The following is a 16,898-nucleotide window of genomic DNA, read 5'->3' on the forward strand; positions in this document are numbered from 1 at the left end:
TGGTGGATGTTGGAAGCACAAGTTTATGCCTGGAAAATGTTTTGGGTTTTTTTTTTTGACTGCATAACCCCAGCTTGGGTTCGTGCACACACCTTTTTGCTTGTGCGTATTTTTAGGCACACAAAATATAACCTTTAATATTTCCCTTCGGGGCAATTCTGGATGACGAATGAAAACAGCATTGGAAGCTTTGGCCTCCTGTGGAGGAGGGGGGGGGGAAACAGGTGATGCTGTAAACCTCATTGTGCATATGAAATTCTTTTTTTTTAAATTGTGTATATAATTTCCATGACAGTCTGAGACGCTTTAGACTGTAGAAACCCAAGACTAAAAAAATTGTTTCCTATAATTTTAGAAATTGTGAGAGAAGAAATCACCCAAATGAAAGGCTAAAACCTCCCTGTAAGGCTTTGGATTAAAGGGATCCCTAGAAGCACTCGTAACAGCTCTGGAAGCAGTATCTCATGGGGGCAAATAGAATCCGTAGGTATCCATAGTACAGTAGCAATTACATTTTGGGTATTGCAGAGGAATGAGTTGTGCCTTTAGGGTGACATTTTCAAAAGAGTCTAACCGAGTTAGATGGTCAGATCCTATTGCAATTCAAAGAGAATTGGTCGGCTAATTTCCTCTCCTAAGAAAATCCCAGTGTTAAGGCATTGCTCTGCCTTCGGGTGCAGAGGAGTCATACTCCCAATAGGAACTTGTGCCGCAGAAAAGTGCAGAGCCTCCTGCAGATCCCACAGAATACAGCCACTAGTCCTAGGGCTGCCAACTTCATAATATTTAAAAACTGAGCACACCTGTTGGAGTCTCCCCTGCCCTGCCTCTTACCCCTGAGGCCCCACCCCTACCTCTTTCCCCAAGGCCCTGCCCTGCCCCTTGCCCCTGAGGCCCTGCCCCCCATTTGCTCCTCTTTCTCCTTCCCTCTGTCACTCACTACTTTTCACCTCTCCCCCCATTGCCTGCAGAGCCAGGATTGGGAGCTGCAGCCGCCTGATGCGGGTAGGAGCTTAGATTCATAGATTCTAGGACTGGAAGGGACCTCGAGAGGTCATCAAGTCAAGTCCCCTGCCCTCATGGGAGGACCAAATACTGTCTAGAGTAGACCATCCCTGATAGACATTTATCTAACCTACTCTTAAATATCTCCAGAGATGGAGATTCCACAACCTCCCTAGGCAACTTATTCCAGTGTTTAACCACCCTGACAGTTAGGAACTTTTTCCTAATGTCCAACTAGACCTCCCTTGCTGCAGTTTAAGCCCATTGCTTCTTATTCTATCCTGAGAGGCTAAGGTGAACAAGTTTTCTCCCTCCTCCTTATGACACCTTTTTAGATACCTGAAAACTGCTATCATGTCCCCTCTCAGTCTTCTTTTTTCCAAACTAAACAAACCCAATTCTTTCAGCCTTCCTTCATAGGTCATGTTCTCAAGATCTTAAATCGACATTCTTGTTACTCTTCTCTGGACCCTCCCCAATTTCTCCACAACTTTCTTGAAATGTGGTGCCCAGAACTGGACACAATACTCCAGTTGAGGCCTAACTAGCGCAGAGTAGAGCAGAAGAATGACTTCTCGTGTCTTGCTCACAACACACCTGTTAATGCATCCCAGAATCATGTTTGCTTTTTTGCAACAGCATCACACTGTTGACTCATATTTAGCTTGTGGTCCACTATAACCCCTAGATCCCTTTCTGCCTTCCTAGACAGTCTCTTCCCATTCTGCCCATTCTGTATGTGTGCAACTGATTGTTCCTTCCTAAGTGGAGCACTTTGCATTTGTCTTTGTTAAACTTCATCCTGTTTACCTCAGACCAATTTGTTCAGATCATTTTGAATGATGACCCTATCCTCCAAAGCAGTTGCAGTCCCTCCCAGTTTGGTATCATCTGCAAACTTAATAAGTGTACTTTCTATGCCAATATCTAAGTCGTTGATGAAGATACTGAACAGAGCCGGTCCCAAAACAGATCCCTGCGGAACCCCACTTGTTATACATTTCCAGCAGGATTGGGAACCATTAATAACTACTCTCTGAGTACAGTTATCCAGCCAGTTTTGCACCCACCTTATAGTAGCCCCATTGTATTTGCCTAGTTTATTGATAAAAATATCATGCGAGACCGTATCAAATGCCTTACTAAAGTCTAGGTATACCACATCCACCGCTTCTCCCTTATCCACAAGACTCGTTATCCTATCAAAGAAAGCTATCAGATTAGTTTGACATGATTTGTTCTTTACAAATCCATGCTGGCTATTCCCTATCACCTTACCACCTTCCAAGTGTTTGCAGATGATTTCCTTAATTACTTGCTCCATTATCTTCCCTGTCACAGAAATTAAACTAACTGGTCTGTAGTTTCCTGGGTTGTTTTTATTTCCCTTTTTATAGATGGGCACTATATTTGCCCTTTTCCAGTCTTCTGGAATCTCTCCTGTCTCCTATGATTTTCCAAAGATAATAGCTAGAGGCTCAGATACCTCCTCTATTAGCTCCTTGAGTATTCTAGGATGCATTTCATCGGGCCCGGGTGACTTGCAGGCATCTAACTTTTCTAAGTGATTTTTAACTTGTTCTTTTTTTATTTTATCTTCTAAACCTACCCGCTTCCCATTAGCATTCACTATGTTAAGCATTCCTTCAGACTTCTCTGTGAAGACCGAAACAAAGAAGTCATCTCTGCCATTTCCAAGTTTCCTGTTACTGTTTCTCCCTCTTCACTGAGCAGTGGGCCTACCCTGTCCTTGGTCTTCCTCTTGCTTCTAATGTATTGATAAAAAGTCTTCTTGTTTCCCTTTATTCCTGTAGCTAGTTTGAGCTGGCCCTGGCTGAGTAGGGGCTGGCACAGGTGATGACTTGGCGCCTCCCTGTCTCCCTCGGTTGCAGTAACCGGACTTTGGGTGTCCAGTCAGTAGATCTGACCAGACACTGTCAGGTCCCCTTTTCAACCAGACTTTCCAGTCAAAAACTGGTCCACCCTTTTTGAAGGACACTCCGTCTACTCCCCCTGGTCCCAGCCAGCTCTACAGGAGCCAGGCACAATCTGGCCCTTTGAGAAAAAGCGATGACTGAAAGTTCATATTTTTACCCCTAAGCTAAGATTTGACAAGTCAAACAAGAGGCACAATTTATCTGTAATGGCAAAAACCTCAAGTGTACATCTTAAGTTCCCGTATATACTATGGGTACTCTCTGTCATACTTCCAGTCTTGGCATTAACTGTACTTCATCCTAGTGGCCTTACCATGTGCCACTTATTGGTCATAAACAACCGATACTTACCGAGTCTGAAGGATGCAAGTAAATGCTTCAACCCATTTCATTTTGTACCAGCTGGATTAGTTTTTTCACTTAAATAAGCATGAGCGCCTCAACCCCTGCTAAACTATAGGCATTCAAAAACTATGTTTGAATAAATACTGTAGTGATTTATGGAGCTGTCAAGCAGTTGCAGATACTCGGCATCATCCACATTTCTACCAGGCAGATTTTCAAAAGCTGCCGTCCATTTTTCACACCTGCAGACTGCAAAAATATTTAGTGAGAAAGCACTGTATACCTGCAATTATTTTTGGATGCAGAAATGAAATTTGGCTCCATGTATAAAAAGTCCTTGGAGTCCACTTGCATGGTTATTTGCTCAGCTGACTATATTTGATTATAGTCAGTGTCCTCATCAACATTGCCAGGAGGGCATACTTACAGGAACCAGAGTGCATTAGTAATTGCATTAACTTCTTAGTCTAAGGTCACTGCAGAGCAGAAAACCAAAGCAAGCAATGACCCATTCTTTATGATCAGTTCAGAATTTAGATTCATGGAACATTCTTAGATTTAGGTTCATTGAGCATCTTAACTGACAAGGCTCCAGCTTGTTTTTTGAGGGGAGTTATGTGCTCATATTTAAGCCCTCTTCATGTTATAGCTTGAATCCTGCTAGGAACAACTGTATTCAAAACAGTTGTCAGTCACAATTCTTACAGCACAGATTCCTTGTCTGTTATGGATAGGAATTTTTTGTAATAGCCAGGCTAGCTGTAGATGCAAACTGCGTATCTCACCATTTCCAACTCCTTTCATACGATTTCTTTTTTTTTTTTTTTAATTTCTCTTTGTTTCCTGTCGAGTTCAGTATGCTTTGGATACAGTAGCTTTAGAGAGTACATGTAGTTTTCATTTGGTTCCTGTTATCTGTATAGTTCTATTTAGTACTGTATATTAAAAAAAATCCTTTAAAGAAGTTACCAGGGAGTGTATATAGTTCTGGCATCAAGTCGTGCTCATTTTATTCCCATGAGTAAACAGTAGGATTACTTGCATGAATAAAGCAAGCAAGTTTAGGTGCCTGGTCCAGTATACTCAGCAGAAATAGGTATCAAGCAATTTTAGTGGGTGATTCAAAGAGAGAGACAGAGACAGATTCTTCCCTAATCTGGAAGAAATTCTTCTGAAAGTTACTTGGAAGTATCTAATTGTTTACACCCTTTTGGACCCATTTCTATTATTAACAATATATATGTTTCATTTTTACTATGAAGAGGTTAGGAGGGAGCTAGAGGAAAATGGAATATTGATGAATCATTTATGTCACTTATTGTGATGTTACCATTTTACTAGTACATTACGAATATTTAAAGAAAAAGACAATGAACAAATTCCATAGATATATTATTACATAGCTATAAATGTAACAATAATACTTCCGTTTTATGGGAAGTCTGTTCAGTACAAAAGTCCTCTAGATGTCAGTATAACATTGTAGAATATAGACATAGTGTAGGCTACAAAGCTAAGATTATGGTTTTATATCCTTTGATTCCTGGTAACTGTTTTATCAGCTTGCAATAAATTATTAAAAATGCTGTTACCAGATGTTGTATGCAGTGTAGTTATAGCCATGTTAGTCTGAGGATACTAGCGAGACAAGGTGGGTGTGGTAATATATTTTATTGGACCAACTTCTGTTGGTGAAAGAAACAAGCTTTCGAGCCACACAGAGCTCTTCTTCGGGTCTGCTGAAGAAGACCTGAAGAAGAGCTCTGTGTGGCTTGGAAGCTTGTCTCTCTCATCTACAGAAGTTACCAGATGTTGTTTAACAGCACAAATCTATTTAAAATCTATCAGTAAGGCTATTACTGAATATTTTACCAGCACAATAAATATTAACTTTGTTTTAGACTAACCAACCTAATTTTTAAAAGCTGGTAAGTTATTTTTCTTGTGGATTATTTGTCAGCTCATGAGGCTTGATTCTGATTTTTTCTATGCTAGTTTTACATTAGTGTAACTCCATTGATTTCAACCCAGGGAGTTACTCCTGATTTACATTGGTACAAACAGAATCAGGTCGATGGCACCTAAAACTGAATACTTCATGCATACTGTCAATAACACTTAAAGATGGATTTTGAATCAATTTGTGCAAAATGTTTGGTTTTGTTCAAAAGAAAGAATGCAGTTTTGCAAATAACAGTGCAATGTGAATGCTGTGCACAGGGACTAATGTATTGCTTGCATTCCTACAGGCCATCAGGGATCAGAAAGAAAAGGAGAAGTCATGTTTAAGTGCGAAGGGAACAAAGTTTATAAAAAAGAAGAAACCACCCGATTCCACAGGTTAGAGCTTTCACTCTGCATGGTGTCTCAGGGCCCAGTTTTGGAACCCTTCCTTACTCATATGAGTAGTCTGGCTGAAATAATTGGGGCTAATCTTGTGAACAAGTAAGTAAGAGTAACATGAGTAAGGGTTGCCCAATCATCACCTAGACATTGAAGGGTCATTTACTCTATTACGTCAGTGCATTATGTGTTGCCTTGCCTTTGTACATGGTCATAAACTTTCCAAGAAGGTGCTTTTGCTTGAATATTTTATTAAACTAGACTTAGTTCACCATGAGTTTAAATAAGAAAAATATTTGAAAGGGCTACATCTGAAGGGCAAGAATCTGTAGATGCTTTATATAATGGGTTTTTTAAAAAAATTATACTTTGCTTGAAAGCTCATGACCATTACTATTGCTTAGAAAACATTTCCATTGACCTTGGAAAGTGGAGGAGAAAAGCAGGTGCCTACTCAGTAAGTAATAGAAATCATGGTAATTACATAAGTCCTTAGTTAATATGCTTGGTATTGTCTGATTGTTTCCAGAGGGAGCCAACCAAGAAAACCAGTCCTGCACTCACAAAGAAACGGTCCATATGCTCAATAAGGAAAATACTGAAAAGGCAAGTGCTTTTTTGGTTCAAAGAAGTTCTCCCAAATCTCAAGGGCCAAAGAACAAGGGAGAGGATTTAGCTTTGAAAAGTCAGAAGGAACACACAAAGAGCTATGTTCAAACATCCTTTAGTACAAGAAAGAGCCAAGGAGCAGAGGTTGCTGTTGATGACATTAACCAAAGGATAACAGGGCAAGATGAAGAGAAGGAAAGTGAATCCCTGGAAGGTGTGAAGAGGGCTGGTGGACAGCAAGTGCCTGAAGAAGAAAGGCAAGAGGAGGAAGTAGAAGAGGATGATGCTGGTCACTGTGAAGAAGAGGAGGAAGAATCAGCAACTGCATCCCAAAATGAACATGAGGCAGAGGATGATGATGGTCCAGCAGAAAGCCAGGGACAAGATGCACGGCTTCAAAGGTAAGATTTAAAACCCAAAGCGTACATTAGCCTATTCTTAAAGACCCATATTCCAGAAAGCCATTTATTTCAAGCATTAAATCAAGTAAGTATATTAGGAATATTTATTTCAGAGCTATGTCATAAATCCAGCCCAATATCCAAACGAAAGTGGGTTTAACAGACTGGCTCTGTCTCCAGATTGACAACCTGCCACACATGACAAAACCAGTACGGTCTTACGTGTTTGCCATTTGCTCAGAAAGAAGGTCTGGAACAAAGAAAGGGCAGCTGGATAGTCAACAGTTCTTCATCTCTAAGAAGCATCCTCCCCTTCTGTCATGTTTATGTTCCACACCATGTAACTTGTGACCAAAGTAAGGTTAGAATAGAGAGTGTACTAGTTTGGAATTGCACTGCAATATCTAATAATACAAGTGGTAACATAAAACTGTGACACTTGCCCAGGGAACTAAATTGTTAAGCTTGTTTACTCTGATTCTTCTGTGCTGCATTATTTATAGACCTTCAAAGATAAGTGGTTCAAGCTCTCAAGGATCTTTATAAACAAAGAGAGTTCTCCCACTACTTTGAAGATGTGGTTGACAGTCAAATATGAAATCAGCAGAATTCAGGCTGTTGTTTCAGAAATAGGAAATTTGCTGCTGTCAGGTTTATTTTATTCTAGAAAAGGAAGCTTACCCTAGTTAGTTACCATTATTACTTTACACAATAAAGCAAAAATAAATAAATGTTATTTAAAGGCAGCCTGTCCCTGGAATTTCTCACCTTTAGTTCTGCGTTCATTCTGCTTTAAGTTTATACCAATGTAATGCAATGCTTTGTCTTGCAGGTGTAAAGGCAGTGAGAAAGGCACAGGAAGCAAACCATCAGGGACGTTCTCCCAGAACCCTGAGCAGACCTGCCAGCTTGAGCATAGAGGCAGCAGTAAGCGTCGAGTGAATGATGAAGGTCTAATCAAAGCTGACAACAAAAAGAGCAGGGTAGACGCAGAGAGTGCTGGTGACAAATGTAAACGTAAAGAGGCCATTAAACCAAATACTCCACAAGACAAACCAAAGGCAGCTGATTCCACTGGTACAGAGAGTGATAATCAAGCAGAGGCATCTATAGAAGATTTGGTGACTGTAATTGGTAGGAAATAGCTTTTGCTTAAAAAAAAAAAGGCATATGTATCGTAACTATGAGCAAAACCATTTGTTCATACGGGCCAGAGCCCTAGTTGATGCAAATCAGTGTCACTCCATTTACTTCAGTAGAGTTATGTTAAATTTTTTATCAGCTGAGGATCTGATCTGACCTTTGTTTTTAGAATATTCTGTTCTGAGAGTTGGAAAGTATAAAGTATCTTGGGAAAATCTGGCTGAAAGCAGTTGATACCACAGGTCAGACTAGAGGCTCGCACTGGTCCTTTCAGGCCTTAACACTTAGGAAGTTAACATTTTTTAGCCCAGAAATGGTAATTTTTTGTGAGTCTTTCAGTCTCTCTTGGAAACCTGTTTTCTTGTGTTGTTATAATTTATACACTGGAAGTTTGCAGCTCTTCAGGGTCAAATCCTTGCTCAAGAGGAAGAGAACTTCTTTGCATGTTATAGGCCTCAGTAACATGCAAAGGCCCCTGTTTAAAGTCTGCAATTCAACCCCTGCAGAATCCAAAGTAGGTGGCAAAATTCCAGGAGCCCTGGCTTTCTGCAATGCCTTGACCGTGAACTAACTCACTGGCCATGTAAGTTATTAACACATTAAAAAAATCTGGGTACGCAGCTGGTGTCCTGGAAAAATGGACATGCCCTGTGAATAAGGACAATCCAGTCTTACATTAATGACCAGAGGATTCCTGCCAACTATATGCTGTCATGGGATTTCTTTTTTATCATTTTCACTGAAGTAATGAATGGTTTTAAAATTGCTCAAAAAGTTCCACATGCAGCATTCCAAACCAAAGAGATCATATAGAAACATCACCATTCTAGCCCTTCTTTCCCTTGGTAGAAATGTTTGTCACCTTGGTCAGCCAAAGGTCATTCCGAGGAATATAAATCAACAGACAAACAATGTGGGCATAAAACAAAAAACTTATCACCCCACAAAAATCTAAACACAAATTTAGGGTTAAGGGCTTGTCTACAATAGGGATTTTTGCATCAGTCAGGCTGCATGGTGCAGTGGATAGAGCACTAGAGTGCAACTCAGGTGACCTGGGTTTATGACCTACAGCAAGTGATTTCATCTTTGTGCCTCTCTTTCGCCTTTCAGCCTTCTGTCTGCCGTCTCTGTTTAGACTGTAAGCTCTTCAGGGCAGGAACTTATAATGTGTATGTACAGTGCCTACCACTGTACTGTTGGTACCTCTATATGCCACAGGGTAGCTTTGCATCTACGTAGCTTATGCCAGTGCAAACTCCCTAATGTAGATAAGCCCTAAACCTGGTCTTTAAGAACAATAGCCATGCAAAGGACAATGAAAAGCTGTACCGTTGAAGTGATAGAGGCTAGAGGCATTCTGCATTGGGTATGGCGGAGGCAGACAAATCGCCTAGGTAGGGCTAGAAGAGAGCACACAGAACAATGGCTCTTATTACCCCTTTAAAAAGTTGCAGCAGGTACTCCCATGTTGGTAACCTCTAGGCACTAGTAAGTGTGTGAGAGAAAACATGGTGACGCCCCCAATCTACTTGTTCATGCCCCATTGTGGGTATGAAGTAATGCTGGACAGCTATGTGCCCTCACCTGACTTGTGCGTCCAGTGTGCTGACACATGAATTTCTTGGTGCCTCCTGGATGGGGAGTGTCTTCAGTGGGGTGGCACAAATATAGTTGGTGCAGAATTTGGCAGTACGTTAGCAGAATGAATGATGTCTCACTAAAGAGGAAATTCTCCTAGGCAGGAACAGGTGTAGGACAGAGGCCACAAAGGCCACAGAACCACTGTAGGAACATGTGGACTGCATGTCTCCACAGTGGCCTTTTCAGCAGGCTCGTAAAATAATGCCTTTGGGGTAGAACGCAAGGACAGCCACTGGGTCCAATTCTACGAGGTTCCACTGGCCAAAACCTAGGTAACTGCAGTCTCACTGATGGAATACTCTGTGCCATAGTGGTAAGGGTGGCCTCATTTTCTTCTTGTTCCTTGGATAACTTCCTTACAAACATCACATTTACTCAGGCTATGCTCAGGGAATAAGATTTGTCCCTAAGTCCTAAAGAGACGCCCCCATGAGTAAAACTTGCCACCTGGTCATTAAATCTGTAGATCATTTTATTTATTAGGAAACAGGGTTTAATGTAAATAATAAATGGTGCATGTTGGTACTAACATGCCAGCTCTCTGTTTTGTCTTTTGTAGGTGATGGTCCTGCTCCTCCAGCACCGTTTGATCACCGGATTGTCTCAGCAAAAAAGGCAGTGGTCAACAGTTATTATGAAGTCAACCGGAACGAAGTTCTGGGAGGGTAAGTGGAGCTAACACTGTCAACACAAAAATGAGTTTTCCTGAGCCACTGGGAAAATACAGCAACTAGCCTTGTAATGGAGGTTATGTTACAGTTGAATGGAAGCAGCATGCCTTGCTAAAGCCTAGCTCACAAAAGTGCTGTCTAATTGTAAATTGGAGATGGACTAAAATCAGCAGGCTGCTATTTTTGTGGGTTTTTGCGAAGGTCTTGGTGGCATCATGCTTCGGTTTATATTTGGTATGTAAACAATTTCCTGAGGCTGCAGCGTCAGTGCCAGATGGGAATTCTAGTGCATTCCAACACAGAGTTTTCTCCCAGGCATTCCCAGGCAGGCCACCACTTGCAAGAACACTGTAGAAGACCACAATACCAGGGGCTGGGAACCTCTGTGACAGTTCAGGTAGGGCTCTTGAGCCCTCTCCCTCCTTGTTTGTAAGAAGCTTTAAAAATTACCGTTATTTCCTTTAGTCCCAGAACTACAAGACCCAAGCCTCATTCCATTTTTCTTGGAAGAAGGTGGCAGGGAGGCAGGGAAGGGACACAGTTGTGAAATTTTGCAAAATATTTTGGTTTTATGACATTTTGTGGAAACAAAATTATAGCTGTGATAGTGCCCAAATGACAGCTTAGTAGGCTCCATAGTCTGGACTGCTGTTTTGTAGTTACACTGAAAAAATGCTATTTTTTGTGTCCGACAGCAGTGGTTCAGATCACTGCAGCCTACCATAATGACTATTCACCATATTCTTTTAGAAAAGCAGGTGCTGAACTTGAACAGTAGTTTATTCTGCCCATCTAAGTTGCCTCCCAGTAAGAGGAAGGATTTGAAGATGATGTAACAGGAGCATGTTTCACATTTTGTTAAGAGAATTTTCAAAAGGAAAAAAACTAAGAATGTATTAAACTGATTGGTTATAGTGTAGTTAGGGCAAGATTGTGACCCTTTTACTTACACCACAAATTGTCCCATTGGCTTCATTGGGGGTACTCATGTGACTAAGCGGGTCATAAACTGGCTTTCATTAATCAGTGAATATTAGTGAATCAAATAATGGATAGAGTAATAGCGATCAAAACTGAGTGTGATTTTGATGTACCTAAATGTATGGTAATAGGTGTTATTTGTGGGACAGAATAGCATTCCAAAGACTCAAATGTTGCATGATATGTACATCAGGATTTGCCAATGCTGGACGGAGAATAATCTCAAGTGTCTAAAATCCAGACTCCATGCTGGATTCCTTTCTCGTTGTTAACACCATATGGTGAGGGGGTTTTTCTTTTCCCCTTAGAGGGCGATTTGGTCAGGTGCACAAATGTGAAGAAAAAGCAACAGGTCTCAAGTTAGCAGCAAAAATTATAAAAGCCAGAGGTGCTAAAGAAAAGGTAAGCATAGGCTGCATGGCCCCCATGCCATCAATACCACATGACCAGTCGGGTAATAGCTGGTTTGTAGATTCTTTTCCCTTCCCCTTCAGGACTGCAACCAGCTCATCAACCTCCTTTCAGTTTTTTCATCTTTTTATTTTTTATTTTTCACTTTTCCAACTTTTTCTCACGTCTTTTCATTTCTTCCCTTTTTTCTCCTTTGTTAATTTTCTTTACATTTTCTTAGGGAAAATGTTTGTCAACTTTTGACTTTGCATGTGTTCTCTGGCGTGCACTGCACACTCTGCCGCAATTAATTGCTTTCATCTTGTTGGACTTGGTAGCAAGGATGTTCTGGGCTTCAGTCACCAATGCATAAGAGTGGAGTGGGATTTGTCTGGCCGTTCTGCAAACCTCAGGGCACTTCCCCCACTTTCATTTAATGAGGAAAATCAAGCAGGCATTATTGTGTGGCAGCTGTGTCATTACTAGTGCCTGCCTTTCTCCATTTTCCTCATCAGTCCGACCTCGCTGCCACCAAGGCCAAGAGCTCTCTCTCCTCACTGCTTCTCAATGTCACATCACCATATATGGCCTGTGCTAAACAGGAGGTCATACCAAATGATCTAATGGTCCCTTCTGACCTTAAACATGTATGAATATTCCTGTCGCCACAACAGCCATCAAAGAAGAATGCTAGGGTTGGTGGGCAGAGGTGAGCATGTGGGAATGATGTATTTGCCCATGTCCCCAATTCATTAGGTGTCTGCTATAAAAGCCTCAAGTATAATATTCATTATTCGTTTCACAGGAAGAAGTAAAGAATGAAATCAATGTCATGAACCAGTTGAACCACACAAACCTTATCCAGCTGTATGATGCCTTTGAATCCAAAAATGACATTGTTCTGGTCATGGAATAGTATGTATATCTCTCTCCTTCCCTTTTTTGCTCTTCCTTCTTTTCCTGAGGTTGCTGCATTCCATGTCCATTTCTCCTGAAACTAGTGGTGGAGCTTCTCAGGGGTGAAAAAAGCATATGAAAAAGTTTGAGTCACAGATAGTGTGACCAGATGTCCCGATTTTATAGGGACAGTCCCGATTTTTGGGTCTTTTTCTTATATAGGCTCCTATTACCCCCCACCCTCACCCCCTTTCCTGATTTTTCACATTTGCTGTCTGGTCACCCTAGTCACAGGAAACCATATTGAAAGAAAGAGTTTTCCTGAGTCATTCATAAACCTTGTTCAACACTGTCATGATGATTTAAGGCACCGTACTCGTTACACCATCACTCAAACGCCACAGAGAGAGAGCTTTAGATGAGAGAGCCACAGGATGTAGTTCTCTGTAATTTCCATTAGGTGGTATTGTCTGTCATCCATGAAAACGGGCCTGGTAAATTTCCATTTATGTGAGGGGAATGCACAGCCTTACCAGAGGACAAGAAATACATGCTGACTCTATGCCACTGAGGATTACCCTTACATTGAGCTGATCCTCCTGGGGCTGGTTAAATTATCTTGAGGGCCAGATTACATTGGTAGTGAAGCACAAAACAGCTGCACAGCACTGTAGAATCAGGTAGAGGTTGTCTAGACTCTAGAGGAAGCCAAAACTGGTGTATCATGCACATGGAGGGGGGTGGTAAAAGGTGCAAGTTCTATTGGCTTGGACTCTTCTGAACTTTCTTAGACTTAGGGCTTGTCTACACTACAGACATAGGCAGCTCATGCACCCCCCCCCCATTCAGGGAGGATAGCCCCCTGCCCTGCCTTTTCTGCTCAAGGCCCCACTCTGCTCCGCCCCTTCTGACCCCCTCCCAACCCCCCGCTCATGCTGGCTGACCTACCGGTGCAGCCCTGAATCCCGGCCAGCGCCTGGAGCATCCCTGAACCCCGGCTGGCCTGCCGGTTCCCAGAGCAGTCTGGAGGCCTCCGGGACTGGAGCTGCAGTAGGGAACATTAGCGGAGGTTTGGGGAGGCTTAGCTTCCCCTGGCCTCCATTACCCGCCACCCATGACTACACAGCCTTTACTGGTATAGCTATGCCAGCAGAGCCCTCTTGTCCAGACACAGCATAAACTGGCAAAAAGACTTTTCCTATCTGCATAGCTACACCAGCTCCCACAACAACAGTATCTAGGCTGACAATACTGCATACTGGGGGATTTGCTGATGTCAGCTGGGGGTGGGGAGAGGTTGATTTTTTTTCACACTGCTAACCATCATATATATGGCGGCAAAACGTTGTAGTGTACACTAAGCCTTTGATTTGCTTCTGAATTTGGCTTGCATACTTCAGAAATGGCAAAAGCTATAATTCTGCAAAAAAAATATAGTGTTAAACTGAGGGTGTTCTAGAATTCTGGAAGAAATTTTAAAAATCTCCATTGTGATTTGAGATGGGCTCACACTGGAATCTTGAATCTCAAATCCATCGAAGTCTGGGGTGTTTTGGATCTAGATCCAGGAGCCTGATTCTCAACTGCATTGCCTCAGCTTTATGCTGATATGACTTTGCTGATTTCACTGGCACAAAAACCATGTTAACACAGCAGAGAATTGAGCTCAGGTCCAAACTTTTAGATGTGGATTCATCTCAGATAGTTGGATCCAAGCTGGTAGACTGGTCCAGGCACCCTCAAACATGGGGACGTTCAAGTTGGGATGGATCTGAACCAGTTTGTAGGAGCCAACCCCGCTGGGAACTGTAGGGAAATTCAGATCAGCATACAAACTTCATATTTTGGGTCCATCTCTCTGTGCTCAGCTGTGAAAGCGTCTCAGGAAAATGTTATTTTGGACCAGTCTCCAGTATATCTTCTGCATTAATTTCAAGGCATGACTTTGAACTCAGTGACTATTCTACCATTTTTCTCTCTGCAGTGTGGATGGAGGAGAATTATTTGACCGAATTATTGATGATAACTACAGTTTGACAGAGATGGATACCATCTTGTTCACAAAACAGATCTGTCAAGGGATTCAATACATGCATCAGATGTACATTCTTCATTTAGACCTGAAGGTACAGAACAAGAGGCATGCTTTATGCAATAGCAACTTGGCCTCTACCATAGAAATTAATTTCCCTAAGCAAAGGCACCTAAGGTTCTGTAGATTCCCATGGTATATCACGATCTCTGTTAAATCAGTGTAAATTTACTTTAACCACATTGACTTCCATTAAATCACTCTGGATTTTTACCTCTGTAAATGAGATCAGAATCTTGAGAAGATCTCATCAAGCCCCGTGGTTTGAGCTTTCTGAGGATGATTTTCCAGCAAGTCAGCTATTGACTACAATATATTGCACTTCTGTGTCATCTTTCATCCATACATCTCAAGGCACCATGCAACCATTCATTCATTCAACCTGATAGTGTCTCTGTGACAAAGGTAAACGTGATTATCCCCATTTTACCAGTGAGGAAAATGAAACACAAAGGGACTAAGTGGCTTGCCCAAAGTCATAAGATATGTCAGAGGCAATGAAAACCCAGTGTCCTATTCTAATATCTAGACTGCACTGCCACTCATGAGCATGAACAGCATCAAGGTTAGTGACAATTTTTTTTTAAATATGAGGTAAAAATTAAATGAAATTAAAAGCATTGGTGGAATATTGCCTTTGACCAATTTAAAACAAGCTCTACTAGTGTGTGTATTTAAAAAAAAAAAAGCAGATGCTGCAAATTTTGGTCTAGCAGTATATATGCAGAGACCAGTGAATTTTTAATGGGTTAATTGGCAAGTACAAAACATCAGTATTTGTATAGGTGTGCCTAGTGAGGACACACATTTGCAGCAGATCTTTATCCCTCTCCATGGCCAAGTTTTTTGCTGAATAATAAACTTGTCAGTTATCTCTGTTGAGAGCAGGAATAAGAGAGAGATGCTTAAATGCCCTTAGTTTTATGACTAGCTATAAAACTTCCTAATGATCTGCCAGGTTTACAACAAAGGAGAAGGAAACAACATGTTTGGAAGTTTGTTTTTCTTGGTTTGTAATTTGCTTAAATAACTGGAAATTAATATACTGTATTTTCAATGTTTTTAAAGCACAATATTGCATATTTGGATCTCTCAGACACTCATGTAAGTCAGTTGCAATTCCAGAGCAAGTCCCTTTTTCTTTGTAAATATTCATAGCCTGGAAACCTATAATCAAGAAATCTGCTCTCTTAATTGAGATTAATTTCTTGGAGTTGGCACAGTTTTGGTGTGAACTCAAAATGCAGAAAAGGAGGCATGCTTACATCCAGGGAGTTCTCAACAGAAACTCTTCCAGGCACATAATGACCATCAATGGTGATTCTGTCCAGTTCTCCTTGCTCATAGATTACTTTGTGATATGAAGGTGTTAAAATGGAAGAATTAATGAGACTCATCAGGGCCAGTGTCTGGGACACAGAAATTCCATTATGAGAAATACGTTTAAAAAAATCTGAAATGCAAAGTGAATTAGTAATGTTGAAAATGGATAACTAATGTTTTAAGTGTTTAGGACTGTTTTATTTCAAAGAGGACACCATCAGCAACAAGACCAGGGTAGCTATAAAACTGCTGGCAGTGAACATAAGACTGCATTGTAGACATTTGTACTTCAAAGACAATGGGCCAGATTCTGCTCTCATTTCATCTGGTATAAATCTGGAGTAATTCCGTTGATGCTAATGGATTTATGCCAGTAAAACAGAGAGCAGAATCTGGCCCTATGAAAATCCAGAAGGATTTTAACCTATGAATCCCACCTCTAAATATCTGAGAAGAGTGATTTGATTAGTATAATGTATCATCAGGCAATTGCTGCCAGAACAGCAGTGAACTCAGAAATCTGGGGCACAAAGATAAACTTCAAAGCACCGCAAAATCATTTTTAAAATGTTCTGATGTCAGCTCATTAAGGGCTGTAAAATCACAACGCCAACATCCTGAAGCCTGTTTGGAAGCTCCTTCCCCCTCCCACTAATGAGTCCTTTCTCTGAACTGCTGCATTATATCAAACTGAGATGCCATGGAGAAGAAAAAGCAGTACTGGCACAGAGTCCAAAACCTCAAATGCCACATGATTGCAGGAGGAAATACCCACAAAGTGAAACCTGCCCAAAGATTAAAGCAATGAGATGCTTATTTTATGCTTTGCAGTGTTTTTAGTTTTGATTCTACTACAATTCACTACAAGTCCAGTTTCTTTGTTATTTCTCTTAAAAGTGTGTTTTCTCTTTCCTCCTGGCAGCCCGAGAATATCCTGTGTGTGAATCGAGCTGCTTATCAAATAAAAATTATTGATTTTGGATTGGCAAGAAGGTATGTACGTGTAATCATGCTAATCATAACACATGAATTAGGAAACAATCTCAAAAGTGCTATGCCTTTGGAAGGATGAAGCTGATGCATAATAGCTTCCTACCACCTTTGGAACAAGTTTAAG

At 41.2% G+C, this 16,898-nt stretch overlaps 1 protein-coding gene across 11 annotated transcripts in view; it reads left to right on the forward strand.

Moving 5' to 3' along the window:
- Nucleotides 1-16,898, forward strand: part of MYLK4 (myosin light chain kinase family member 4) — a 125,704-nt gene that overhangs the window by 100,573 nt on the left and 8,233 nt on the right. For 8 of the 11 annotated variants that reach the window (XM_065584875.1, XM_065584869.1, XM_065584870.1 and 5 more), the window contains 8 exons: nucleotides 5,537-5,627; nucleotides 6,160-6,640; nucleotides 7,473-7,774; nucleotides 9,987-10,092; nucleotides 11,388-11,481; nucleotides 12,275-12,384; nucleotides 14,351-14,492; nucleotides 16,704-16,774. In XM_065584875.1, coding sequence (XP_065440947.1) covers nucleotides 5,537-5,627; nucleotides 6,160-6,640; nucleotides 7,473-7,774; nucleotides 9,987-10,092; nucleotides 11,388-11,481; nucleotides 12,275-12,384; nucleotides 14,351-14,492; nucleotides 16,704-16,774 — 1,397 coding nt within the window. The remainder of the gene's footprint in view (nucleotides 1-5,536; nucleotides 5,628-6,159; nucleotides 6,641-7,472; nucleotides 7,775-9,986; nucleotides 10,093-11,387; nucleotides 11,482-12,274; nucleotides 12,385-14,350; nucleotides 14,493-16,703; nucleotides 16,775-16,898) is intronic. The other 3 variants (XM_065584874.1, XM_065584876.1, XM_008165375.4) reach the window with 1 other exon arrangement.

Source organism: Chrysemys picta, chromosome 2 (genome assembly GCF_011386835.1).
Source record: "Chrysemys picta bellii isolate R12L10 chromosome 2, ASM1138683v2, whole genome shotgun sequence".
Lineage (NCBI taxonomy): Eukaryota > Metazoa > Chordata > Testudines > Emydidae > Chrysemys > Chrysemys picta.